The sequence below is a fragment of the Anabas testudineus genome, chromosome 24, assembly GCF_900324465.2.
Source record: "Anabas testudineus chromosome 24, fAnaTes1.2, whole genome shotgun sequence".
Lineage (NCBI taxonomy): Eukaryota > Metazoa > Chordata > Actinopteri > Anabantiformes > Anabantidae > Anabas > Anabas testudineus.
The window spans coordinates 17,288,519-17,316,423 of record NC_046632.1 but is presented as its reverse complement, the minus strand read 5'-3'; the positions used below and the strand labels follow the sequence as shown (position 1 = coordinate 17,316,423).

The following is a 27,905-nucleotide window of genomic DNA, read 5'->3' as shown; positions in this document are numbered from 1 at the left end:
CGCCCAGTGACAGCTGGGAAATGCACCAGTAGAGACGAGCGGTTAGGATAATAATATACCTGTGTTGTTGTATCATTGTCTTCGATTAGGCTCAAGTAGTAGAACATCTAGAAACGTGACAGCATTAAAATACCTCAACACAGCAGAAATAGTTTGGAATCACATGAATAGAGGCGTTCACACCATAAGACTGAGCTGCAGCAGTTCTGTGAGGAACAATGGTCCAAAGTTCCTCAACGAAAGGGCTCTGGGGTGTTTTTGAGGTAACATTTTCTCAAACTATATATAAATTAATCAACAGGTATAAAGCAGAGATGAGCGCGCACAGCCTGGGAAAGACGTATCTCCTGGTTTATCTGCGACTACAGATGATTCTAATTGTGATGTGATTATGTCGATATCAAACCGTCATAAAGTGCAAAAACCTTTCAGACATTGGCCTTAATGTCAGAAAAATTATCAAAGCTCAGCTCATTGCTACTTCAGCAGCTGTTTAACCTTGGTTGTGAGCACGAGGATACTCCCTACAATCCTATCCTGCACATTCTACAACAAACATTCAACACAGTGCTCTCCTTTAAGACATGGAGAAACATAAAGCATTCCTGTATTCCTGTGTTCAGTAAAGTGCAAAAAAACAGCTTAATATTACTTTTTTCTGTCACCAAATCCCTTTGCTGATGTGAAAACAGCATTTTACTGGTTCAACTGGTCTTAGATTGGTGATCAAATGGACTGGATGGTTTATACAGAGTCCTGGATTCAGGACACACAGGATTAAATACAACACCGAGGACGGATTTAAAGCATTTCACATCACATCACTGTTACGGTGGTTATTTAGTTAAAATGTCCTCAGACCTTCAAGTTTTACAAAGACATACCATCGCTGTTACCACTGGGACATATTTAATGTACAGTGTTTGCACTTTATGATAATTTGATGCCGACATGATCAGCTGAAGTAATTTTTATCAGTCTGTGTGCTCCTGATGATGGTAAACAGTGATTTAACAGTGTGCGTGTCAAAAGTTAGTTTGTGTGTATTTGATAGTGGGTTTGTGTAGTTTGTGCTTTTCAAAGGTTTTATATGAAGCTGATGTGTCCAGTTCTTTATTTGTTCTGTCAAACTTATGTTTATGAATTTACAAATGTTTGTGATTAAGAGAAAAGTTTAACGCTAATGAAATTAATCTTGATAATCTTGAAATTTATCCTAATCCTAATCACGGGATTTCAGTGTTGTTTATTATGAGCTGGTTAATATTTCTACACATTAAATTGTGGGGAAACTACACATTTAGAAAAAGTAACTTCAAAAACTAATAATAGATAACTAACTGCTGTGTGTTGTGAGAATTGGATTAAAAAGAGGTAGTTTTAAGGAAAAAGACAGACAGACTTATTATCTTTATTCAAGTGAGCAACAGCATTGTTTTCTTGAGTATATATAAAGATAGAGTTGATGTGGTGCTTTGCAGTTAACTCTTGTGTGTTGAAGTGGGTTGACTGGTTTAATCTTGTTAGACGTCGTGCACAGGGATTGCCCTCTACTGGTTGAACCTCAGTAATTCCAAACTAAATTTGCTATTGGGCCGATCCAGCAGCTCTCATCACCAACCAACAATTCTGTATTTATTTATTTAATGCATCAATTTTTGCTTATTTTTAACTTATTGCTTCTTTTCTGTGACATCTTCCGTGTCATTTATTTAGAGTTTTTCAGATCAGCATTGATAAAACACGTGTCTTCAACTTCATTCAACTACTGTTTTAATTTGCTGCCCAATATTTTTTGGGATATTCAGTACAGACGTTCCTCCTTAGTGGAACTCTGTAGCTATAATTTACTCTTTTCTTTTTATTTTGTCATATGACGTTTGAAGTTTTATTTACCATAACACATGATTATCGCCAGCAGGTTGTACTTTGAGCTATTAAAGCTCTTCCACTGAAAATTATTTGCTCCTTTAATTGAGCCAACTCTCACCAGAAATTATTATTGTGGCAGAAAAGTCTAAAATCTAACCAGATTCATTCAAGTCATTCGTAAGTGGATTATTCTGGATCACGAATAAATACTAGCATCATCCACAGAACTGAACTTATTACTTATAAGTGATTAAAGCATTTTCATGTGGTATTTCTACTTTTTAGTCAGCAGAGTTGGAATGAAGGTAAACAAGTGAGTATGTCGCAGCCACACATGACAGCTCAGGTATCTTGGATGATGAGTGATGCATCTTTACTATGCAGCATGCTGTTACATGGTACCTGTAGAAACAGGAAGTACCTGACAAACCTGTTGACCTCATTCCATGTTGGTTTAGTGAGTGGAGTAAGAGCTGTTACAGTTTCTCCCCCCAACCAGTTGAGGCAGCGTTCCTGGAAGCCTTTGTTTTTTGTTTACTACTTTTTCTCTTACTTCCGGGGGCGTGTCTCCAGTGGTTCGAGTGTTTTCAGGTGTGTGTTTTTAACAGGTGTTTTGTATTTGCTCATTACTGGGTTTGTATTTAAGTTAGTGCGTCACATGTCTGCCTCATTCGATCCTTGTTCCTGTCTCTCAACCTTTTCCCAACCTCTAGCTTTCTTCTACACAGTTGTATGTACTTTGAGAATAGTCGCTTGTTTGTTTCTGTTAGTTAGTTTTCGTACTGTGAGTCAGTTCCAGCGTTTTGTTCTGTGATTTCTTTCGTTTTCTCGACTAGATCAGAGTTATCATTATTAGCCTGCCTTTTGTTTTGTTTTTAGTCTTTCCCCCTGTCTGCTTACATTGCATTTCCTCCTGCAATTTGGTTTATGATTGGATTGTAGATAATTGTTAATTGGGTCTGCTTGTTAGCCTGGTTGTAACATAAACTGTACTGGTTGCATATAAGAAATTGTAGCACAGGTCAAGGTGAGATTTACATCTCCCAACCTCAACCCTCATATCAGGGAGACAGCACAGAGTTTATGAGCTGAAGGGGTTGAGGGTGAAACCCACACGTGGAGTCAGATCCAGTTCCTCCTCTGGAACTCCAGGAGGAGGAGTGAAACGAAAGTGCTGAAGGAGGGTGGTGAAGAAGATGAACAGCTCCATCCTGGCCAAACTCTCTCCAAGGCAAATTCTACGACCTGCAACAGAGAGAAAAGAAAAGCTTGAAGTCATCTGTCACTAAATGAAAATGTTAAAATAACCAAAGTTTGAGCTCACAAACCTGCAGAAAAAGCCATGAAGGCGTCTCTCTTAACAAACTTTCCATCTTTGTCCAGGAAGTGAGCAGGATAGAAGGAGTGTGGTTTCTCCCACTCAGTCTCATCATTGATTCATTGTGATTTGGCCCTTTATTTAGGGCCAAATCACAACAGAAGTTTAAGACCTTACAAAATATAACTGGATACAGAGTTATATATAACAAACCAACAATCCCACTGAGTAGCAACAACAACAAGCAGCAAAAACACAAGAAAAAGTCAGAGAACAAGGAGGGGGAGACAGAGAGGAAGAAACACAACTACGGGAGAGAGAAGACACAAAGTTAATGATTTGAAATGGTAGAATTTGAATGGATAGAGGAGCTCAGTGTCTCACATGCTGTATCATACACTGAGCCTCTTCTTACCTTGTATTTTTGGATACTTGGCCATAAGCAGAAGTCCCCATCTGAGTATAGCTGAACTCGTTTCAGTGCCATAAATAATAAGATTATAAATAAAAAGATTCTGGACGGTTATCATAAGATTTTTATCATGGAAGTGACTGTTGATGCTTCCAGACTCCTGCAGGAAAACATTTATCAGAATTTCAATTATTCAGATCCAGCTAATTACATTTTTTAGTTTGTTTGGGACCCAAAACCGTGACCGAACATTACTAAAGAAACGATTAATACATTTTTACTGAGTATATCAAAGATGTTTTCCCAAGTGGGACTACAAACCTCTACATTTTGTTGTTGGGACAGAAAAGCATCCACTAAGCCTCTGCACATCTGTGGATTGAGAGTCTCCTTCAAACGATTAAAAATTGCTGTGTTCTGTTCTTTAACGAAGGCTCCAATGCTGTGGACTTCTCTCCTGATAGTAAGCCATTTAAACATCCATGGGAAAATATTATACATCTGAAAAAAAGTTAAAAATGTCTTTAAAAATAAATAAAAATACATTTTCAACAGGTAGGTGAAAATTATTTCTCATTTACAGCACAAGTTGTGTAGGCTACATAAATACAGTAAATAATACCTGTATTAATGGGGAACCAAAAAGTTGAACTCTTTTGTTCAACTGTTTGTTCTTTTGTTTTGTTGTCAAAGAAAAGCGTCTCCTCTCTTTCCAAGAATCACCGTTGGACCATAAAACTCCTGACATTAAGTGTGTTTTAGAGGTTATTGGTTATAATAGATAAAAAGTCATTTGGTGAAAGCTCTGTTTTCCATCTCTTACCATGTCCTTGATTATCTTCCTCTGCTATTACAAGTGGGTCTCTGTCACCAAACTCTTTTAGCATAATTGACAAGAGCCTCCTTCACCGTCTTGTATCCTGCGAGGACCACCACTTTTTGGGGTCCAAAATACACAGTGAACACTGACCCGTATTTCTTTGAAAGCCGAAAACAGTAGGATATTATCATTATGTTGTTTTTTCTACATAAAGTAAAGACATGACAAAACAGACATTGGGCCTTTTTAGCTTGACGCACATGTACAACAAATTACCCTGAAAGAAAACTACTACTCTATCACCTCCAATAAAGTGTAGCAGGGTCTCTTTAGGTCAAGCTGCAGCAGTATTCCAAGCACAGGTAGAGGTCTGGGTCCCGGGGGTTCCTTCCCCTCTACTTGGGAGCTGAAGCTGGCAGAGGAAACTAGGTAGACCAGCAGCAGGACCATCATAATCCCCAACAAGGGGACAGAACTGGAGGACTGAAGAAAAACATCTATCACCCCCATGGCTTCAAAACAAATTGTGTCTTGATGTTGCTAGAAATCTATTAAAACTCTACTCGTGAGCATTTAGCTTTGTGAGCATGTATTCATGTACTGTACAGGATTACCTATTGAGTCCAAGGGAGGGGTGAAATGTGCTAAAGTTCAACCACAGTAAATATGTTAATATTTTCAGAGCAGTGGTCTTTGTACTTTACCTGTTAGATTTTTCATGTTCCAAGACTGTGGTCTTCTTAATAGCTTACCTTACTATTACCTATTTTTATTGTTTAGATTGGAAACAGTGCGTTAACCTATACAGGGAATACATTTATATTGCATTACTCAATAAATCGGGGCTAAATCTTTTTTTCACGTCATAGATGCTTATTTAACAGAGCTAGTGGACCTACTGTACATCTCTACACGGTATTGTTTGGCTATAACCAACTTCTGCCAAACTAGATTGAGGCTCTAGGTGTGACTATGACTGTCATGGTGCTGTTGATTGTGGCTGTAGTTGTGCCTGTGTTTTGCTCAGCAGTGTATTTGCTTATTTGTGATGATACTGGATGATCCAGATTGGACTGAACTGAATGATGGAATCTATTTTAATTGCTTTGAGCCACAGTGGAAAGCTCCACAATATGCATTAAAGGTCTTCTCACTGGCCACAATTTCTCAAGCGTGACACTGGCAAGTTTCCATATTTAATCATTAAAGAGGGTATTTTGAAATAAACGTTTAACCTTTGATCAGTCTAACAAACTCCAAGGGAACAGTTCTAGTTGCCACTTTTTGCTTTTTGAATTTTCATTCTCATATTTTAAAACAAACTGTGGTACACTGAAAGGTGTCTTTACTTTGTTTTCCTTTGTTGTTCCTTTACTTTGTTCCTTTGAGTTGTTGTAATGACATAACTGGCAAATATACTCTTGTCCTTTGCTCTCATACTTCCTAACTGTAATTCTTTCATAACACATGATTATTCTGGATTTATTTATTAAAGAAGTGGATGGAATAAATTAATGACCAGCAGCTATGGTAGAACTTTATTGGTAGAGTCTTCTATTAATGCCAGAGGACATAGGCCCCACCATAAGATCTTTTTTCATAATTAGTTTTCACTACTGAGACAATACTTTTAAGTATTTAAGCCCTTTATTTGTCCAGAGATCATCAGTGCATTAGAAGTCTTTCATCTTTCCATATTCATTTTAAGCATTTAAAATTAGGGCATTTGGGTTTGAAGATAAATTGCTATAATAACCTGCAAGAAGTGATATTTTATTTTCTATTTATCACTCATCAGTTCTTCCACAGCATATTGTAATTCTCTCATAGCTACTCAGTGTTGTAAAGGTTACAAAAGAGTACCTTTGCATATTACTGAACTGAAATTGTAGCACAGGTCAAGGCGATGCCACCCCTCATATCAGTGAGACAGCACAGAGTTTATGAGGTGAAGGGTTGAGGGTGAAGCCCACACGTGGAGTCAGATCCAGTTCCTCCTCTGAAACTCCAGGAGGAGGAGTGAAACGAAAGTGCTGAAGGAGGGTGGTGAAGAAAATGAACAGCTCCATCCTGGCCAAACTCTCTCCAAGGCAAATTCTACGACCTGCAACAGAGAGAAAAGAAAAGCTTGAGATCAACTGTCACTAAATGAAAATGTTTAAATAACCAAAGTTTGAGTTCACAAACCTGCAGAAAAAGGCATGAAGGCGTCTCTCTTAACAAACTTTCCATCTTTGTCCAGGAAGTGAGCAGGATAGAAGGAGTGTGGTTTCTCCCACTCAGTCTCATCATACAGGACAGACGTCAAGAGAGGATATACAGTGGTCCCCTGTAGACGATACAGTGGTGTTAGCAACTACATTATTTTTAATGACTAATCATAGTTAGTTAAGTCCAGGATGTACATTAACTCAAAGTTGTATCCATTCATTATCTTAACTGTTTTTCCTCTTATGGATTTCAAAAGTGCTGGAGACTATCACAGTGTCATTGGGAAAGAGGTAGGGTTGCCAGTCTATCTGTATTTATACAGAGACAGACAACCATTCACACCTACAGACAATTTAGAGTCACCACTTATCCTAACCTAACTGCATGACTTTGTACTGTGAAGGGAGCTGGAGCACCCACACATACATGGGGAGATCATGCAAACTCCTCACAGAAGGGCACCTGGTCGACCCATGGAGTTGAACCCTGGTTCTTCTTCCTGTGATTCAACAGGGCTAACCTCTACAACCACCATGCTGCCCTCCAAAGTTACAGAGACATTTAAATCTGTTGGATGTGATCCTCTATCTTCTATACAGTCTAACCTTTTTCAAGAAGTAACCCTGAAAGTTGAAGTCTCGGGTAACTTTGTGAGGAAGTGCCATGGGGACGATGTTGGCCAGTCTCTGTGTCTCATGGATGACAGCATCAGTGAAGGGCAGGTTCTTCCTGTCCTCCACCTGCACCTGACGACTTCCTATAACCCTGCTGATCTCCTCCTGGACCTGGTCTGGGAGATGAGAGTAAATGTATGAGATAATAATCAGTTTGTCTCCTTTAAGTCTGTGACTTCACACCTTTATGATTTTTTTGCCACACTACTCAGAAGATACAGCATCTTGATCCCATTCCAAAAACTTGTAAACTGTGCTCATATACTTTGCGTATTTTTACCTTGTATTTTTGGATACTTAGCCATAAGCAGAAGTCCCCATCTGAGCGTAGTTGAAGTTGTTTCAGTGCCAGCAACAAACATATTCTGGACTGTCATCATAAGGTTTTCATCATGGAAGTGGCTGCTGGTATTTCCAGACTCCTGCAGGTGTCAGAATAAGTTTTCAGCTAGTAATATGTGGTATTGTTTACTGTGCACTGTATTACATTTACAGTACATTGGGGTTTGCTAATGTTTACCTAGCCTCTATCAAAGGCCTGTGAAACATCACTTGATTTCAGTCTTGAATTTTTTATTATTTTGTAATTTTTGTGTTAGTGACTACTTTGGACTTAAACTCATGACCACATATTACTAATAAACATTAATACAGTAAACTATTATGTCAGTGTGGTAGGTGATACACTTCCAAACCTCTAAACTTTGCTGTCGGACCAGAAAGGCATCAACAAAGCCTCTGCACATCTGAGGACTGAGGGTCTCCTTCAAACGACGGAAGATCGGGAAGTTTTCTTCTTTAATGAAGTTGTTAATTTTGTGGATTTCTCTTCTGACCGGGAGCCATTTGAACATCCAAGGGTAAATATTGTACATCTGAAAAAAAATAATAAATTAATAAATTATGTTACATTTTCTACATTTCTCATTCACAGCACAAGTTGTGTAGGCTACATAAATACAGTGGATAATACCTGTATTAATGGGGAGCCCGTAAGTTCAATTCTTTTGTTTGCTACGTCGACCATGGATGTAAACTTTGGATCATCATACTCAAACCTGCTCCCATAGATGATGGAGCAGATAATGTTGGACACTGAAGAATTCACTGAATGGGTTGTGTCAAAGGCTTCTCCTTCAATTAAGACAAAATGGAAATAAATTAATATCACAGTAGATTATTCACCATTAAAAGTTTAAAACATCTCATAACTGATTAAAAACAAACCTTTACCTTTGAAGTTTTTAAAAACTTCAAGTAGGTAGTGGGATTCCTCAATGATTTTGTCCTCACATGCCTTCTTGCCCATCCCAAAGTCTCTAAGGTTTGTCAAAGAAAAGCGTCTCATCTCTTTCCAGGAATCACCGTTGGAGCATATAACTCCTGACATTAAACATGTTTATTAAGGTGATGGTGGGTAAATGCTATAAACATGTGTAAGTCATCTGGTGAAAGCTCTGTTTTCCGTCTCTTACCATGTCCTTGATTATCTTCCTCTGCTATTAAAAGTGGGTCTCTGTCACCAAACTCTTCAGCATAGTTGACAAGAGCCTCCTTCACCGTCTTGTATCCTGCGAGGACCACCACTTTTTGGGGTCCAAAATACACAGTGAACACTGACCCGTATTTCTTGGAGAGCTGAAAACAGTAATATATTATTATCCTATATTACCATTATGCTGTTTTTCTACATAGCGGATATTGTGCCTTTTCAGCTTGAAGCATGTGTACAACAAATTACCCTAAAAAACATGACCACTGTATTCCAAACACTCCCTCACCTCTAGTAATGTGTAGTAGGGTCTCTTTAGGTCCAGCTGCAGCAGATTCCCAAGCACAGGAAGAGTTGTGGGTCCCGGAGGCTCCTTCGCCTCCCCTTGGGAATCGAAGCTGGCGGAGGAAACTAGGTAGACCAGCAGCAGGACTGCTATAATCCCCAACAAAGAGACAGAACTGGAGGACTGAAGAAAAACATCTATCACCCCCATGACTTCAAAACAAATTCTGTCTGGATGTTTCTAATAAATGGTTAAATATCCTCTCATGAATATAGAACGTTGCATTTAAACACGAATTGTAGCTTCTAAGTACAAATGAGTACAAGGGGAGGAGAGAAATGTGCTGAAATGAGACCACAGTAAATATTTCATGTTATGTCTTTTCAGTTCAGTGACCTTTGTACTTTAGATTTATGTCGAGTTTCAACCTTCCTCAGCAGGTCAACACGTGTTGACCTTATCTCAAGCAGACATTTTATTGTCTGCTTACTTTTTTTTTTAGATAGGAAAGTCAGTGCTCATTCCTCAGTTCAATTGGATGAGTACAGTACTTCATGCCTTAAAACAATGATACCTCATCTAATAGTTATGGAAGAGAACCTAAATTTACTTGCTTAACTTTAACTTTTGCATTACCTCTCAAGAAGTTTCATATTTGCTTACAATATACTAAAATGGTATTCTGATAGCTTTTTGAAATTTGTCCAAGCAGTAGACCACCGCCGGTTTGTCTACAGTATGGACGGCTGACATGTTCAGAGGAGGGATAGTGAGTATATTGGTAGAAGGATGTTGGAGATGGAGCTGCCAGGCAGGAGGGCAAGAGGACGACCAAAGAGGAGATATATGGATGTCTTAACAGAGGACATGAGGTTGGCTAGTGTTAGGGTAGAAGATGTTCATGATAGATTTAGGTGGAGAAGGATGATTCGCTGTGGCGACCCCTGATGGGAAAAGCCGAAAGAGAAGAAGATGGACGGCTTCACCCTCACCTACTAATTTAACAGGCTTAGTTAGACCGAGAGTTAACTAGGTCTGTTAAATAACTCGGCCTTCAGTCAGAAGCAGAAACAGACCATACTGTTTGGCTTGGACTGAATTTGTTTCAATCACTTTGATCTATGGACATGGTTCCGGTCTATTTATGTATTTAATGCTGCAGAAGGGAAAATGATAAAACATTTATTGTTCAGTGCTATAAAAGACAAACAGTTTAAATCTACTGTGCACAGAGTTGAAGGAAGGCTGGAAAAAGAAGTGGCTCTAAATTGATACTACAGAGGATGAAAGATCCTGATGATGGTCCCTAGTGTGAGTCCCAGTATAATATCAATCGTATAATACACACAAAGAATAGCGGAATGCTCCATCCCAACACTAATGATTTGTAACAGCATCTTTTAAACCTCTAAACAATCCACAGACATCAGGCCAAACATAGTCAAAATAATCACACAGACAAAGTTTCAACATTTTATTGGTTATCTAGCATGCAGAAGGCATAAAGTTCTTTTCCTAGTAATTCAACACACACAACAATACATGCAGCTAAATATAAGGAAAAGGGCTCAAGAAGCAAACTGGCTGGGAGGTCAGTGTACAGTTCACTCAATGGCATCTTACTCTCTCACATCAGAGAGACAGCACACAGTTTATGAGGTGAAGGGTTGAGGGTGAAGCCCCCACTTGGAGTCAGATCCAGTTCCTCCTCTGAAACTCCAGGAGGAGGAGTGAAACGAAAGTGCTGAAGGAGGGTGGTGAAGAAAATGAACAGCTCCATCCTGGCCAAACTCTCTCCAGGACAAATTCTACGACCTGCAACAGAGAGAGAAGAAACGTGTGAGGTCATCTGAAAGTGGATAAAATAGCAGCAAAGCCTGAGCTCACAAACCTGCAGAAAAAGCCATGAAGGCGTCTCTCTTAACGAACTTCCCATCTTTGTCCAGGAAGTGAGCAGGATAGAAGGAGTGTGGTTTCTCCCACTCAGCCTCATCATACAGGACAGATGTCAAGAGCGGAAACACAGTGGTCCCCTGTAGATGATACAGCAGAAACTAACCGGCTCTTCTGTTTCACAAGCAGCAGTATAATTTGTAGCAGGAACACAGAAATTAGCTGCTACATTTTCAATTATTTCACTACTGATCAAAATAAAAAAAATGTCCATGGATGGTTTGGTCCTGGATGTAGATTAGATCAGCATTACAATAACACTTATATTTGTTCATTTCATAATTCTATTTGTTCTGACCTTCTTAATGAAGTGGCCCTGGAAGGTGACGTCTTGGCTCATTCTGTGAGGTGCAGCCATTGGAACAGTGTTGGCCAGCCTCTGTGTTTCATGGATGACAGCGTCAGTGAAGGGCAGGTTCTTCCTGTCCTCAACCTGCACCTGACGACTTCCTATAACCCTGCTCAGCTCCTCTTGGACCTGGTCTGGGGGATGAAAGCAAACAATGATCAGTTTGGCTCTCTAGTCTTTATTTATTTCTTATCACACTGCTCAGATGTTCAGTTTCAGTTTGGTCTTTGTAAAGTCAATACACACATAACTGGGACCATATATTACAATATGTAACTGTGCACATGTTCTGAACTCTTTTTACCCTGTATTTTGGGATATTTGGCCAGAAGCAGAAGTGCCCATCTCAGTGTAGTTGAGGTTGTTTCAGTGCCAGCAGCAAACAGATTCTGAACTGTTGTCATAAGATTCTCGTCATGGAAGTGACTGTTGGTGTTTCCCGACTCCTGCAGGTGAAGATGCATCAGAACAATGACTCAGATAAACATGATCAAAAACAGTGACATGTTACACTACTTACTGTATTTTACATTTCCCCTCCCCAGTGATGCCAGTGTAAGTTGAAATGAATATTTGATATTATTTACCTGAGAAACAGCACTGTAGTTTTAATGGTGGATTTTACGTCACATGACAACTTTGGACACAAAAGCCATGACCGCATTTTACTAAAGATACAATCATTTTATCTGAGCATACTAAACACTCCTAAATACTTGTTCATCACAACCCACCACCTGTCATGTATTATTTTAAAATAGTCATGCATCCAAACCTCCAAACTTTGCTGTTGGACCAGAAAGACGTCCACCAAGCCTCTGCACATCTGTGGATTGAGGGTCTCCTTCAAACGACTGAAAATCTCCAAGTTCTGTTTCCTTGTGAAAGTGTTTATGTTTTGTATTTCTCTTCTGTCACTAAACCATTTGCCAATCCACGGAAAAAGGTTGTACAGCTGTAACAAAACAAGCACAAAAACTGCATCTCACAAAAGTACAAAGAAAAGTTTTTCAGTGTTTTTCAAATACTAATAACTAAAACCCACTCAAACTCATGTCATACATTTCATGTAAGGGACACTCTAAGTCTATCAAGATGTTGTAGCACATGCAGAATGAGGCCTGACACTGTCCTGCTCAAATATCCACTGATGCATGTTATACTATCATAATATCCTCATTTGTTACCATTTAACCTGCTAATTTAGAATCAAAAACAGAGTTAATATTTTCCAAACTTTCAGTCGTATTTAGCCTCTGTCACAATGTTTTAGGCACTGAACCCTACATTTTGCTGACATATACAAAATAAAATAACAAACTGCATTTAGTTTGAGAAATTAAACGAAAAACATTAGAATACTGTGTGTTTATATTTCATTACTATGTGGAATAAACTGTATTTAATAATTACACTGTACATCCTACCTGTGTTGACGCAGAGCCCACGAGTTTAATTCTTCTGTTTGTTTGGTCGACCATGGACGTGAACCTTGGGTCATCATATTCAAACCTGCTGCCATAGACAATGGAGCAGATAATATTGCAGACTGCATAGTTCATTGATTGCGTTGTGTCAAAGGCTTCCCCTTTAACATGGGAAAAACAAAAATAAGTCAAAGTCATCGCAGAAGAACGACGGCCACGCTCGCATTTTATAGAGTATAAGACATTTACCTTTGAAGTTTTTAAACACTTCTAGTAAGTAGTGACATTCCTCAATGATTTTGTCCTCACATGTCTTCCTACCCATCCCGAAGTCTCTCAGGTTTGTGATGGTAAAGCGTCTCATCTCTTTCCATGAATTTCCATTGGACCAGACAATACCTGCGTTTATGTAGTTGACAATGTTTCTAACATCTCTGACATTAAATGTGTTTAATTACATATAACTGTTATCATAGTTATTATTACACTGTAGTACTTCATAGTATTTCATGACTTTTCTTACCATGGCCTTTATTTTCTTCATGTGCTATTCTTGTTGGATCTCTTTCTCCAAACTCATCAGCATAGTTAAGAAGTGCCTCCTTTACTGTCTTGTATCCTGCGAGGACCACCACTTTCTTAGGTCCTAAACTCACACTGAACACGGTCCCATATTTCTTGGAAAGCTGTAAACATTAGTTTATGATCACTATGGGTTATTTCTTTATATAAATCACTAGAAGAGAGCAAACATCATGCTGAGGTTCCTCACCTGCAATAATGTGTAGTCAAGTCTCTTTAGGTTCAGCTGCAGCAGGTTCCCAAACACAGGAAGAGGTGTGGGTCCTGGAGGTTCGTTCCCCTCACCATTAGAGCTGAAACTGGCAGAGGAAATGAGGTAGACCAGCAGCAAGACCAGCAAAGCCCCCAACAAGGAGGCAGAAGTGAAGGACTGAAGAAGAAAATCTGTTATCCCCATGACTTTAATATAAATTATATTTTAATGAGGTGGAATAAAAATCTTTTCCTCTTAAGCATTTAGCTCTGTCAGTATGTTGAAATCCTGCTGCTGCTGCTGCTGCTGCTGCTGCTGCTGCTGCTGCTGCTGGTAACAAACAAGCTCAGAACAAGGGGAGGGGTCAAAAACAGTAAAGTTTAACCACAGTAAATATTTAATGTCTTTGCATTGCAAGACGCATTGTACGTTTAATGTTAATATTAGTTTGTATCTGTCTCAAGTTGAAGCTTAGTGCTTAATTTAGAGTTTAGATTTTATTTTGATTCCACTGAAACAGGATCATTTAAGTTTTAAAAGTACAATTACATGTTTTAATACCTTTATGTAACAGCTCCTCTGGCCCCTTTCGTTCTGATAGACCAGCTTATGGAAGTCTTCATGTGGACTAAGTTCAAGTAGGCAGTATTGCAGGTGGTAGAGCACTCATGTACAAACCCCAGAGTTGGTGGTTTGATTCCCAGTTCTTCTTGGCTTCTTGTCAACATGTCTTTGGACAAGACACCAAAACCTGGACTGTCTGGCAACCACAGTTTCTCCAAGGGGACCAATAAAGTTTGTCATTGTTATTCTTTATATTCATTAAAACTGATTAGTCCCGGTTGTAAAGCATTTAAAGATGTGTTTGAATTACTGTATGTGAAATCCCTGAAATATAATCTTATTATTATTATTATTGTTATTTATTGTCCAATTACATAATTTAAATATCTAGTTTATGTTGATTGAGTTTCTAAAGAGTCAAATTGACCTATGAGAACGTCTTTTTTGCTCTGTACTTTTAATCCTGGCTTTTTAAACATAAAAGATAAAATTAAAAAAAATGTTTTTTTTTGTTTTTATATTTTGTTCATGATTATTTAAATGATGAGAGGTGATAAATGTTTGTTGTTGAAAGACTTTGAGTTTAATGCACATCACATCAAGAAAATTACTTTTATGGTGGAAAAGCATCTCAAATATTCATTGTCTTGCACCACATTTCTCATAATGCTTCATGTTCTTTCCATGCTACAATTCATGGTTATATATACAGTATAAACTACTTAATGTCGTAATTATTCACAATCCAGATATAAAAAAACACAATGGAGTAAGCAAAAGTTAAGATATAGAACAATGGATAAAATAATAGACCACGACTTTACCTATGGCACCTTGTTACTGATCATAAGAACCTGACAGGACATCTGTTCGCAACACTTGGCCTTACTCCTCACATACGGGAGACAGCACACAGTTTATGAGATGAAGGGTTGAGGGTAAAACCAACACGTGGAGTCAGATCCAGTTCTTCCTCAGAAACTCCAGAAGGAGGAGTGAAACGAAATCGCTGCAGGAGGGTGGTGAGGAAGATGAAGAGCTCCATCCTGGCCAAACTCTCTCCGAGACAAATCCTACGACCTGCAAAAGGGAGAAAAGGAAGAAGTTTCATATCATCTGCAAACAAGTGAACATTAACAAGAGGTAATGACAGCGTTCACAAACCTGCAGAAAAAGGCATGAAGGCGTCTCTCTTAACGAACTTTCCATCTTTGTCCAGGAAGTGAGCAGGATAGAAGGAGTGTGGTTTCTCCCACTCAGTCTCATCATACAGGACAGACGTCAAGAGAGGATACACAGTGGTCCCCTGTGGACGAGATAGTATATTTTCTATATAGAACTAGACGATGTAATTAGAACTAGAACTTGAAAAATGACTGCATACTAAATAGTCTATATTAAGTGACATTTTGAAATCTGAATATTAAAACATGAAATGTTTGATGTGAGACATGAGACGAGCAAACCATTAGACAAAGATGGAGAAATATTATTCAATAAATAACACACAGAGGTACAGAAATGCATATTTAAGTAGTGTGCAGGACCACAATGATCTGGACACCTCAACAGTTAAAAAATACAGAATACATCTTGAGATGCCCTCAGCTGATTACACAGTATTTAGATACAAATCCATAGATTAGAAAACTACTGCACATCCAACCTTCTTAATGAAGTGACCCTGAAAGGTGACGTCTTGGCTCGTTCTGTGAGGAATCGCCATGGGTACGATGTTGGCCAGTCTCTGTGTCTCATGGATGACAGCATCAGTGAAGGGCATGTTCTTCCTGTCCTCGACCTGCACCTGACGACTTCCTATCACCCTGCTGATCTCCTCCTGGACCTGGTCTGGGGCACAAACAGTTTTTAAAACGATGTTTGTGTTGCTTTGAGGTTCTTCTGCTTTCTTTCTTTTTTCTGTATGAAAGCTTGTACCTTGTATTTTGGGATATTTAGCCATTAGCAGAAGTCCCCATCTCAGTGTTGTCGCTGTTGTGTCAGTGCCAGCAGCAAAGAGATTAAGAACTGTCGCCATCATGTTTTCATTGTGGAAGGGATTATTGGTAATCCCAGTTTTCTGCAGAGCAGATATTGAAACAAATCTGATCAAAAACTCAGATATGTGACTTTGCTTAGAGTGACATAGATCAAAAAAGTCATTAGACACAAGTAATATGACAAAACATTGTCATAACACCTGTATGTGGAGGGAATGGGAGTCATCAGTGTATGACCTCAACAATGTGCATGAAGAAAAGGTCAAATTTACTGTTACAGTGCAGGTGCAGTTCACACACTAGTGGTGCATAAAGTCATAAATTATAGGCAGCACCTGGACTTTGTATTTTAATGTTGTCCACATGTTAATCCAACATAATGTTTTGAACAAAGTAATAGATATAACTAAAAACAACAGATTCCCAACCTGCACATTTTGTTTTCGGACCAGGAAAGCATCCACAAAGCCTCTGCACATCTGCGGATTGAGAGTCTCTTTCAAACGACTGAAGAGCCGTAGGTTCTGGTTCTGGTTGGCTTGAAACAACGTCTCGATTTCCTTCCTGCTACTGAACCATTTGCCGATCCATGGGAACAGGTTGTAAACCTGTCAAACAAAATAATTTGCATGTGAACTTTTATAAAGAAAGTGAAAACTGATAATAATTATTCCATCCCCCTGCAATAATTAGTTTCATGTCCATTAAAATCACACGACCTGATACCTGTATGGACGGGGAGCCCAAGAGTTGAATGTTTCTGTTAGTTCTGTCTACGAGTGATGTGAACTCTGGATCATCATATTCAAATCTGCTGCCGTAAACTATTGAGCAGATGATATTAGAGACTGCGTAGTTCATTGGTTGGGTTGTATCAAACGATTCACCTGCAACAAAAGAAACGATATTAGACTTTTCTTTATGGCGTGAAGTGGTACTCAACAGGTGGTTGTCATACATCATACTTACCTTTAAACGTCCTGAACACTTCCATGAGATAGTGACATTCCTCAATGATTTTGTCCTCACAGGCCTTCTTACCCATCCCAAAGTCTCTGAGGTTTGTCAAAGCAAAGCGCCTCAACTCTTTCCATGAATCCCCATTGGCCCATATGACCCCTGAGTGTTTCAACAAACATGTCAATATGTCAGTGAGCTGATTTATTAAATCAACAGTTATTTGGAAAATGGGTTTTCTCATTGCCTACCATGTCCTTTGTTAAACTCTTTAACAATTTCTATTTGATCTCTGTCTCCGAACTCTTCAGCGTGATCAACAAGAGCCTCCTTCACTGTCTTGTATCCAGCAAGGACCACCACTTTTTTGGATCCCAAGTAGATGGTGAACACTGATCCGTATTTCTTGGAAAACTAAAATCAGGTGCATATTAATGACTCATATATCTTAAACAGCACAACCTGGCAAGTTGAAATAGCTGAAAACTAATGAAACTAACTGCTTCACCTCCACTAATGTGTTGTATGGTCTCTTGAGGTCCAGCTGCAGCAGGTTACCAAGCACTGGAAGTGGTTTTGGTCCTGGAGGATCTTTTCCACCCTTGTGGGAACGGAAGTTGGAGGAGATGATATAGACCAGCAGCAGGATCACCAGAGGTCCCAGCAGGGAGGCAGAGATGGACTGCTGGAGAAAAACATCTAACATCCCCATGATTTTAAAGTAAACTGTGTCGTTCAGTGTGAACTGACAGAATAAGACTTGTGCCCTGCTGCCTGCAGCTTTGTGTGTGTTTTAGTGAAGAGGACTGTCTTTTGTAGCTGCCAGTCGGTAGCACAGACCTGCCCACAGGTTTGCACATAGGGTGTAGTTAAACTGTCTTTATCAGCTCTTTTCACAAGAGTGCTTTGCTTATTGAGGTTAATGAGATAGGTTTCCACTGTTCTCATTGTAAATGTTGAGTAATCAATCTGACCTGACAGACAATGACAGTCATTAAGTCTGTACAGAGGTTGCAGAGGTTGTTGAGTGCCCAGGTGTTTTAGCTGATGCTGTTTTATGTGGATTCTGGTGTTTGGACTAAAAAATAAATGTTGGATTCAGCATATTTTAAAGATATAAATAGCTACACTAACCAAAAATGTTGGTGCTCAAAGAGTAGTAACTGATTCAGTTCGCTGGATATGAGAGCACATTGGATTTAGTTTGTTGTATTCTGACTCCTCAAATGCAAACACTCACTTAACAGATCACATTTTAGGGAAGTGTGGATGTCAAGATGAGATCTGCTTGAAATTCTGCCAGTGAATTGATCAGAAAGGCAAATCAAAAACTGCATTTGACTGCAAAAAGTCTGTAGGAACATGGGCGCTTGCACAAACCATTTTTATGGAAGAGTCTATAAAATAAAACCTCACCTTTATCTCTGCCATAAAATCGAAGAACTGCGACAGAACGTCAGTGGAAAATACCAATCACACAAGCCTGCAGCAAGTCTTTTGTCTTAGAAAGTGAAGTGGAGGCCTTTTACAGAGAAGCATGATACTAAATAGAAGAACTGAGACGATTAGCTAAAAAGAGTTTGCAAGCTCTGGTATCTGCCAAAGGGTTGAACATACTGTGAATTATGTTCTATGTAGAGAGGCTGTGCTTGTAATAGTCCAATTAAAGAAGATCTGCAGACACACACACACAACCTCAGCGCCTTTAACCTAGAAAATGGAAACCGTTGTAAATGATTAACTTACCTTGTCTGACTCTGACTGTATAAAAAAAGTATTTTATTTCAAGCATGAATCGAGATCTTCAGCTGGGACAAAGATTGTAATCTAACAGTTTGATATCAGTCATTTAACTTTGTTCTCTTGTACATTTCATCTCTCCTTTAAAGTGCTGACTTTATAAAAACAAGTTGAAAGGTTTCATGTGTTTTGAAATCGACGTGTGTGTCCAGTCAGGTAAAAGTAAAGTACATTTTCTGCAGCTTGGTGATTTGAAGCTGTTATTTCTTTTTTATTTTCTAGTAATTGCAAATGTCCCAAAGCTTCATTCATGGTTTGTTAAATTGTTGTAGAATTGGTTTGAATAAAGCTCTTCATGGACTACACCAATGTCTTGCAAGAATTTTGGTTTCAGATGGTGAATTAAGAAATAAAAGGAGACACAGGAAGCTAAAAACATCAAGTAGACACAGAACAAGCCCATCGTAATGGTTTCAGACCATCAGATCGAGAAATTGTCCAGTTCCAACTTTGATAGAACATTTTAAGTCAATAGAAACTGCATCAATATTGTTGAGATTAAGATTTGCTCTCTTCATTATCAGCATCACTTTAAATGTCACTGACCTCAGGTTTATTACTCTCTGTACACAATTGCAGATTGTACAGTGTCATTCATTCAGCAACGTGTTATCATCACACAGCATCACGCATCACTTAGCAGGATGCTAAAGGAACCCTTTGGTGTCAATAATAGTATAAATATGTTGTGTGTTTATTCACTTATTTTATTCCATTTCATAAACATCTGTCTGCATTAATGAACACAGCGGTGTTTCTGTTCTACAGTTTTCTTTCAACTGGACAAGGATAAATTAGAGGGAATAGAAAGACAGGAATACATGACTCTTGGCTCCAAAAATCAAGAGCTATGCATGAAAGCAAATGCTCTCCTAGTTGGATGAATGGAAACGTCATTAATGAGTAACCTGTGGCTCTGATTAGGTTTTATGATGCAGCACTTAGATTCAATTTTAAAGGCACCTTTTGTAATTCATAGACAAAGAACATCAATGATAAAAAAAAGTGCGTTGTTCTTTTACTAAAGCTGAATAATCTGGTTAAAACATGATGAAAAACTTGTTCTCTATTATTGGTACTTCGCCAGCAACAATGTTCGAGCTCATCTGTTCACATACGGGAGACAGCGCACAGTTTATGAGATGAAGGACTGAGGGTGAAGCCCACACGTGAAGTCAGATCCAGTTCCTCCTCTGAAACTCCAGAAGGAGGTGTGAAACGGAAGCGCTGCAGGAGGGTGGTGAAGAAGATGAAGAGCTCCATCCTGGCCAAACTCTCTCCAAGACAAATCCTTCGACCTGTGAGAACCACAAAGGAAAAAGTTCAGATTATCTGCAAATACGTCAACAGCAACAAGAAGGATCAGTTCAAAATCTGTTGATTCAATATTTGGTCTTTAATTTGTTAAGCATGGGATCTTTTTTTCTAATTGACACTTTGATTTGACAGCTTCATGTCCTACAGTGACATCTAGTGACCGTGAGCCGTCCATACAGCTTTATTAGTCATGACCGAGTCCACGAACCTGCAGAAAAAGGCATGAAGGCATCTCGCTTGACAAATTTCCCGTCTTTGTCCAGAAAGTGAGCAGGATAGAAGGAGTGTGGCTTCTCCCACTCGTTTTCGTCTTGCAGGACAGACATCAAGTGAGGATACACTGTGGTCCCCTGTGGACGATACGTTCAAAATTATTTTGACAGAAAAAAAACACTAAACGTCTTAGAAGTAGAAATTAGTTAGTGTATGAATGTGACCTTTTTAATGAAGTAGCCCTGGAAGGTGACGTCTTGGCTCGTTTTGTGGGGAAGTGCTGTTGGTGCGACAGTGGCCACTCTCTGTGTCTCATGGATGACAGCGTCAGTGAAGGGGAGGTGCTTCCTGTCCTCCACCTTCACCTGCCGACTTCCTATCACCCTGTTGATCTCCTCCTGGACCTGGTCTGGGAGATGAAAGGTTTTAATGTGTTGTTACTTGTTTTAACTTCTTAGTATGATAACTGCAGATGTCTTTTGCAACCTTTACCTTGTATTTTTGGATTTTTAGCCATTAGCAGAAGTCCCCATCTCAGTGTTGTCGCTGTTGTATCAGTACCAGCAGCAAACAGATTGAAGACTGTCCCCATCATGTTTTCATCATGGAAGTGATTATTGGTAATCCCAGACTCCTGTAGATAAACATAAATCAGAGCAGATATTCAAACAAATCAGATGAAAAAAAACCTTAATTTGTAATATTAGTTGATGTTTTAGTCAAGGGAGTGTGGAGACAGGACAACAGCTGTGAATGAATGAGAACCACACTGGCTTCCCAACACACTCCCAGCAGCAGCAAGGACACATTTTAAAAGCTTTAATCCAGAGAAAACACCAACGTTAGCAGAAAAGCTTCCCACCTCCAGAGTTTGCTTTCGGATCAGAAAGGCGTCCACAAAGCCTCTGCACATCTGAGGATTGAGAGTCTCTTTTAAACGACCAAGCAGCCGTAAGTTCTGGTTCCTGTTGGCAGTAGTCAACATGTTGAACTCCTTCCACTCACTAAACCATTTACCGATCCATGGGAACAGGTTGTATATCTGTCAAAAGAAAATGTCATTATTATTATTAAAATATACAGCAAAAGATCATGATCATTTCCTTTGAACTGATCCATTCTGAAGTAATACCCTTATGGCTCGGGAGCCCAAAAGTTTAATGTTTTTGTTAGTTCTGTCTACGAGGGATGTGAACTCTGGATCATCATATTCAAATCTGTTTCCATAAACCATGGAGCAGATGATATTAGAGACTGCGTAGTTCATTGGCTGAGTGGTATCAAATGGTTGACCTGCAACAAACAACACAAGAAAGAAAAGCTAAATTCCAAGGTGTGATGATTAAATGTGAAAGGTGTCAAATGTTAAAGTGCGTACCTTTAAACGCCTTGAACACATCAATGAGGTAGTCACATTCCTCAATGATTTTGTCCTCACAGGCCTTCTTACCCATCCCAAAGTCTCTTAGATTTGTCAAAGCAAAGCGTCTCATCTCTTTCCAGGACTCTCCATTAGACCATACAACCCCTGAGAAGAAATGAGTCAACTCATATCAATAAAACTAATGATCGGCTGATTATTCTGGGTTAAAGTGTGAAATAGCAAAAGGATGATTAGTTGGGTGAAGCTCAGATGTTGCTTGTCTTTACCGTGTCCTTTGTTGATTTCATTCAGAATTTGAATTTGGTCTCTGTCTCCAAACTCTTCAGCATAATCTACAAGCGCCTCCTTCACTGTCTTGTATCCTGTTAGAACCACCACTTTACTGGATCCCAAATAGACAGTGAACACTGATCCATATTTCTTGGAAAGCTGAAAGCAGGAGCACATCATGAATAACACAACTCGCAAGAAAGTCGACAAGTTGACAAAGTTAAATCAGACACATCCAGCTGCTGAAAACTCCTCCAGCCACTCACCTCCATCAATGTGTTGTACGGTCTCTCTAGGTCCAGCTGCAGCAGGTTACCAAGCACTGGAAGTGGTTTTGGTCCCGGAGGATCTTTCCCATTCCCCTTGGAGCTGAAGATATAAGAGGAGATGATATAGACCAGCAGCAGGACCACCAGAGCCCCAAACAGGGAGGCAGAACTGGAGTGCTGCAGAAAAACATCTAACACGCCCATGATTGTAGAACAAACTGAGTCCTTCACAGTGAACTGACAGAATAAGACTCCTGTCCTGTGTGAGTGTGTTGGTCAGGAGGACCGCCTTTTGTAGCTGCTAGTCAGTGGAACAGATCTGCCCATGGGGGGGCAAAGCATGGAAAAGGTTGTGCACACAGGGTGTAGTAAAACTGTGTCTTTATCAGCTCCTTAAAGAGTGCTTTCATTGTTCAGGTGAATGAGATGAGTTTGCACTTTTGTTATCTTTACTTGATCATCATCACACATTAATGAACGTCACTGGGAATGTGACAGTTAGTAAAGAGGGGAATTATCATCTGCTTATAATCTGCTATCCGTGGACAGATTTCCACACATGAGGAACGTGCAGGGTTTGATATATTTGTATATGATTGATACTAAATCTGAATCTGAATCCTGTGGCAGCTGTTTTGTTTGTTCAGGTCAGTTTGCACTTCTGTTATCTTCACAATGTCATGTTTTCAGAAGGACAGAGGTTACAGGAACAACAGCAGTGACAGCTGAGTTGGTGATCATTGAATGAAATGATCAGTAGGTCTTCCACTACAACTGTATGGCACTACATACGTGTACTGTATAACTACACACACACCTTATACACACAGTCTCAGGTACCTTTTACCTACAGTATAAACCGTAAACACTGGTAAAAGATCAACCTCGTTCAGTCAGTTTTATAGTTTAGCTTATGTGACTTTACATAACATACATAAATCAAGATTCATCCAGAGAAAAGACTGTCACAGTGTCAGCCTTTACCTTTGGTCTGCTACACCTTTCACCCACAATTATCTTTATTCTGCTGACTTTACACCATCAACTTTAAAAGTGTATTTAAAATCAATGCTTTTGTCCAGATTATAACATGTGTAAATGTTTTACATGTGTTGAAAAGTGCTGTTAAAAGCCGTTTTATGCTCATCTTACAGTATTTGCAGATTACTAATAAAAAAATTGTTTAAACCTCTGGTGCTGAACATATTCCTGCATAACTTAATATTCAATACAAATTAAACATCAGCTGTATTCATTTTCAGTACTGTTTTATCCACAGCTCAGTTTTCAGCCGTCTATTTATTGTCAGCTGTCTATCCAGTGTTGGGCTGGGGTGGGGTATTAATCAAATGATTTACTCATTTTGATTAACTTTGACTGGCACAGCTCTGTCCTTCTCTTCCCTTCTCCGGTCACCAGAGGTCCCTGTTTTCTTATTTTTCCTTATTTTCCCTGATTATTGTGCTCACACCACAATTATTAAGACAATCACAGCTCAGTTCTATTTTATATTTTTAATTTTCATGTATGTGCAATAGTGCAATTGTTTACTTATTAATATTTCAGGCACGGTAGAGAAATGATGCACCTTATTACAAAACCAAATTATGCATTTATTGAAATTAAATTGTGCAGCCTACCAATGATGTAAACTCTTGAATATCATATTAAAATGTTGTTATAAATATGGCCATATGACAGATAATATTGCAGACTGCATATTTTATGAATACTGCAATAAGAATAAGTCATAATTAATAATGTAATCATTCCAAAATGGCACTTTTTTACTTGATGCACATCATGACTACAGCACACATAACTCATTTTGGGGTTTTAGGGAAACTCAGACTTGACCTCGTAGATCTGTTTCCTAATTACATCACATATAATAGTATTTTGCTGTTTTTGCTTCTGTGCTATGACTTGTATTTAAGGTATAACGTACTGGGGATGCAGAAGAAGTCAAACAGTTAAGAAGTATTTTATAAGGAAAATACAGCAATTTAGTAAATTACCATGTGCAGTGCATTGTCCCCTTCATTTGGTCTTCAAAAGTTAGAATTACATCAATAAAGATAAACAGGAAGTGAGTTGTTGTAGCTATGCAGCAGTTATATTTTCCTTTACAGGATCCTTTTTTTATGTACTGTTCTTAAAAAGTCAAGCTGAGGGAATCAGCATTTTCACACATGGGAAACAGCGCACAGTTTATGGGATGAAGGGTTGAGGGTGAAGCCCACACGTGGAGTCAGATCCAGTTCCTCCTCTGAAACTCCAGGTGGAGGAGTGAAACGAAAGCGCTGCATGAGGGTGGTGAGGAAGATGAAGAGCTCCATCCTGGCCAAACCCTCCCCGACACAAATCCTGCGACCTGTGAGAGACAACAAAGGAAAAAGTGAATATCAGCTACAAACGAATGAACTTCAACAAGAAGCAATGACAGAGCTCACAAACCTGCAGAAAAAGGCATGAAGGCGTCTCTCTTAACAAACTTTCCATCTTTGTCCAGGAAGTGAGCAGGATAGAAGGAGTGTGGCTTCTCCCACTCAGTCTCATCATACAGGACAGACGTCAAGAGAGGATACACAGTGGTCCCCTGTAGACGATCCAAAACAAAACCTTTACAAGTGCTTAACAACAGTATTCTGTTTAAATTACATAGAAATAAACACCTTAAAAGAAAATACATTCAAGATAAATTGAATTAAATAAATGACACTAAAACTTGATCAATTTATATGTTGAGAGAAATTCTCTACAACCAAAAGTATTCAGTTTGCTTTGTCATTTGGTTGAACTGAGCATCTGTAAGTTGAAGCTGTTCTGTGAGAACAAATGGGTTTCAATCCTCCGAGCTGATGTGTGGGGGCTCATGAACCGTTACTGTATATCATGGGTTTAATTATTTTTACCACACAGGATTTTCCAGAGTAGTAATAAATACTAAAGTAGTAATAAAAACGTTTTTAGTTTGTCTTATCTGTACAATCTGATCACATTTACAGTTCGCAGAAATAGAGAGAATTCGTAAGGGTTCACAATTTTCCAAGCACCATTCTAACTGCTTTTATGTTCTTAAAAATGAAGCATGCAAACACCGAACGTAAATGATGGTGAAGGTACTGAAGTTACGATTCACATGACCTTTTCTGTCATTGTAACATGTTCTTATTATTATTACGAAGCTATTTTTAATGATCTTGTTTTCATTACTTTTGGTTGCTGCTTTTTATTTATTGTTTTATTCATTCTGACCTTCTTAATGAAGTGACCCTGAAAGGTGACGTCTTGGCTCGTTTTATGAGGAAGTGCCATGGGGACGATGTTGGCCAGTCTCTGTGTCTCATGGATGACAGCATCAGTGAAGGGCAGGTTCCTCCTGTCCTCGACCTGCACCTGACGACTTCCTATCACCCTGCTGATCTCCTCCTGGACCTGGTCTGTCGATTAAAAAGGTTTAAGCTGACTTCTGTGAAGATAAAGCCTATGTCTTATGTCTATACTAACTACAGGCGCCTGAAGCTCATTACCTTGTATTTTTGGATATTTGGCCATTAGCAGAAGTGCCCATCTCAGTGTTGTTGCTGTTGTATCAGTGCCAGCAGCAAAGAGATCAAGAACTATTGCAAAGAGATGATCATCGTTGAAGTGACTGTTGGTAACTCCAGATTCCTGCAGGTAAAGATGAATCTGTGCAGTTATTGAACAGATCTTTTTTGAAGACTAATTAATATTAATTAATATCAGTGACTCAAGATTATAAAATATTTTGGCCAAGAAGGTCTGTAGACAGAGACACAACAAGTCGACAAACTACCAGGAGGCACAAAGTTAAGGAACCGGCAACCCACAGCCTTAGAGTTTGTACGGCAACAAATCAAGCATCAAGCAGATAAAATGATGCAGAAACCAAAAAGTGGCTAATGTTGAACTCAAAAGTGTAAAGTTGATGCCCACATGTTCATCCCACACACGTGTTTAATCCTAAATTCAAGTGAAATAATAGAAGTCAGCAAAATAGTAAAAGCTCACCAACCTCCAGAGTTTGCTTCTTGGCCAGAAAGGCGTCTACTATCCCTCTGCACATGTCCGGATTGAGAGACTCTTTCAAGTGACTGAACATCTGTAAATTCTGGTTCTTGTTAGCGTTAAACAATGTCTCGAATTCTTTCCTGTAACTAAACCATTTGCCGATCCAGGGGAACAGGTTGTATACCTGTTGAACAAATTAAATAATAAACAAATGACCCTACAACAGTTTATATTTTACATGCACTAAAATCAAAATGCAAAAACAATATGAAAGATACCTGTATGGCTGGGGAGCCTAAAAGTTGAATGTTTCTGTTTACTCTGTCTACAAGTGATGTGAACTTTGGATCATCATATTCAAATCTGCTGCCGTAAACTATTGAGCAGATGATATTAGAGACTGCGTAGTTCATTGGTTGGGTTGTATCAAAGGGTTCACCTGCAACAAAAGAGGGAAACAAAAAATAATATCACGTGTTACTAAGCATGCAGTTGGTCTTAATAACAAACCTACCTTTATATTTCTTGAACACTTCAATGAGGTAGTCACATTCCTCAGCGATCTTGTCCTCACAGGCCTTCTTGCCCATTCCAAAGTCTCTCATGTTTGTCAATGCAAAGCGTCTCATCTCTTTCCATGCATCACCATTGGACCATAAAACACCTGGGATTAAGTAATATGACAAAACATGTGAACAAAAGTGCAAAAGTATTAAACGGGGAAATGAAAATCTACATGCAAAAAGCTCAGTTTTTGCCTTTCTTTACCATGTCCTCGATTGAAGTCCTTCACAATCTGAAATAAATCTCTATCTCCAAACTCTTCACCATGGTTTACGAGAGCCTCCTTCACTGTCTTATATCCTGCGAGGACCACCACTTTTTGGGATCCAAAATAGACAGTGAACACTGACCCGTATTTTTTGGAAAGCTAAGAACAGGAACATAAAAGAATATGATAATAATTATAAAACTATGGATCATGGCCGGGACACATTATTTTTTCCATGCTAACCCGCTGATGGGTATATAAACACACAAGAAATCTGACAAGTTGAAAAAGTTAAATCAAACTCATCCAGCTGCTGAAAACTCCTCCAGCCACTCACCTCCATCAATGTGTTGTACGGTCTCTCTAGGTCCAGCTGCAGCAGGTTACCAAGCACTGGAAGTGGTTTTGGTCCTGGGGGATCTTTTCCATTCCCCTTGGAGCTGAAGATATAAGAAGAGATGATATAGATCAGCAGCAGGACCACCAGAGCCCCAAACAGGGAGGTAGAACTGGAGTGCTGCAGAAAAACATCTAACACGCCCATGATTGTAGAACAAACTGAGTCCTTGACAGTGAACTGACAGAATAAGACTCCCGTCCTGTGTGGGTGTGTTGGTCAGGAGGACCGCCTTTTGTAGCTGCTAGTCAGTGGAACAGATCTGCCCATGGGGGGGTAAAGAATGGAAAAGGTTGTGCACACAAAGTGTAGTAAAACTGTGTGTTTATCAGCTCCTC

General features: G+C 39.2%; 5 protein-coding genes and 1 pseudogene across 8 annotated transcripts; all 6 read right to left on the bottom strand.

Moving 5' to 3' along the window:
• Nucleotides 1-2,905: 2,905 nt before the first annotated feature.
• Nucleotides 2,906-4,957, bottom strand: LOC113149651 (annotated as a pseudogene).
• Nucleotides 4,958-6,338: 1,381 nt separating this feature from the next.
• On the bottom strand, nucleotides 6,339-9,405 carry LOC113149106 (cytochrome P450 2K1-like). Its single transcript, XM_026340957.2, has 9 exons — nucleotides 9,089-9,405; nucleotides 8,783-8,945; nucleotides 8,541-8,690; nucleotides 8,281-8,441; nucleotides 8,003-8,182; nucleotides 7,588-7,729; nucleotides 7,239-7,423; nucleotides 6,610-6,751; nucleotides 6,339-6,526 (listed from the first exon to the last, which is right to left on the bottom strand). The coding sequence occupies exons 1-9, from the start codon at nucleotides 9,293-9,295 to the stop codon at nucleotides 6,339-6,341; spliced, it is 1,518 nt and encodes a 505-aa protein (XP_026196742.2). The 5' UTR covers nucleotides 9,296-9,405.
• Nucleotides 9,406-10,546: 1,141 nt separating this feature from the next.
• Nucleotides 10,547-13,880, bottom strand: LOC117152832 (cytochrome P450 2K1-like). The gene is made up of 9 exons (XM_033325874.1): nucleotides 13,587-13,880; nucleotides 13,338-13,500; nucleotides 13,064-13,213; nucleotides 12,815-12,975; nucleotides 12,163-12,342; nucleotides 11,692-11,833; nucleotides 11,337-11,521; nucleotides 10,977-11,118; nucleotides 10,547-10,900 (listed from the first exon to the last, which is right to left on the bottom strand). Exons 1-9 carry the CDS (start codon nucleotides 13,791-13,793, stop codon nucleotides 10,713-10,715), a joined length of 1,518 nt encoding a protein of 505 aa, XP_033181765.1. The 5' UTR covers nucleotides 13,794-13,880; the 3' UTR covers nucleotides 10,547-10,712.
• An 873-nt stretch (nucleotides 13,881-14,753) lies between these two features.
• Nucleotides 14,754-17,895, bottom strand: LOC113149649 (cytochrome P450 2K1-like). The gene is made up of 9 exons (XM_033325873.1): nucleotides 17,619-17,895; nucleotides 17,362-17,524; nucleotides 17,123-17,272; nucleotides 16,880-17,040; nucleotides 16,582-16,761; nucleotides 16,092-16,233; nucleotides 15,820-16,004; nucleotides 15,318-15,459; nucleotides 14,754-15,233 (listed from the first exon to the last, which is right to left on the bottom strand). Exons 1-9 carry the CDS (start codon nucleotides 17,820-17,822, stop codon nucleotides 15,046-15,048), a joined length of 1,515 nt encoding a protein of 504 aa, XP_033181764.1. The 5' UTR covers nucleotides 17,823-17,895; the 3' UTR covers nucleotides 14,754-15,045.
• Nucleotides 17,896-20,020: 2,125 nt separating this feature from the next.
• LOC113149104 (cytochrome P450 2K4-like) lies at nucleotides 20,021-22,599 on the bottom strand. 4 transcript variants are annotated; one of them, XM_026340951.1, is made up of 9 exons: nucleotides 22,361-22,599; nucleotides 22,091-22,253; nucleotides 21,819-21,968; nucleotides 21,573-21,733; nucleotides 21,276-21,482; nucleotides 20,933-21,071; nucleotides 20,665-20,849; nucleotides 20,436-20,577; nucleotides 20,021-20,208 (listed from the first exon to the last, which is right to left on the bottom strand). In XM_026340951.1, exons 1-9 carry the CDS (start codon nucleotides 22,565-22,567, stop codon nucleotides 20,021-20,023), a joined length of 1,542 nt encoding a protein of 513 aa, XP_026196736.1. In that variant the 5' UTR covers nucleotides 22,568-22,599. The 4 variants fall into 4 exon arrangements, with proteins under 4 accessions (XP_026196736.1, XP_026196738.1, XP_026196739.1 ...); XM_026340953.1 differs by having other exon boundaries at nucleotides 20,933-21,074; nucleotides 21,282-21,482; XM_026340954.1 differs by having other exon boundaries at nucleotides 20,933-21,074; nucleotides 21,303-21,482.
• Nucleotides 22,600-23,898: 1,299 nt separating this feature from the next.
• LOC113149103 (cytochrome P450 2K1-like) lies at nucleotides 23,899-27,759 on the bottom strand. Its single transcript, XM_026340950.1, has 9 exons — nucleotides 27,508-27,759; nucleotides 27,167-27,329; nucleotides 26,913-27,062; nucleotides 26,677-26,837; nucleotides 26,403-26,582; nucleotides 25,897-26,038; nucleotides 25,622-25,806; nucleotides 24,821-24,962; nucleotides 23,899-24,737 (listed from the first exon to the last, which is right to left on the bottom strand). Exons 1-9 carry the CDS (start codon nucleotides 27,712-27,714, stop codon nucleotides 24,550-24,552), a joined length of 1,518 nt encoding a protein of 505 aa, XP_026196735.1. The 5' UTR covers nucleotides 27,715-27,759; the 3' UTR covers nucleotides 23,899-24,549.
• Between the last annotated feature and the right edge of the window lie 146 nt (nucleotides 27,760-27,905).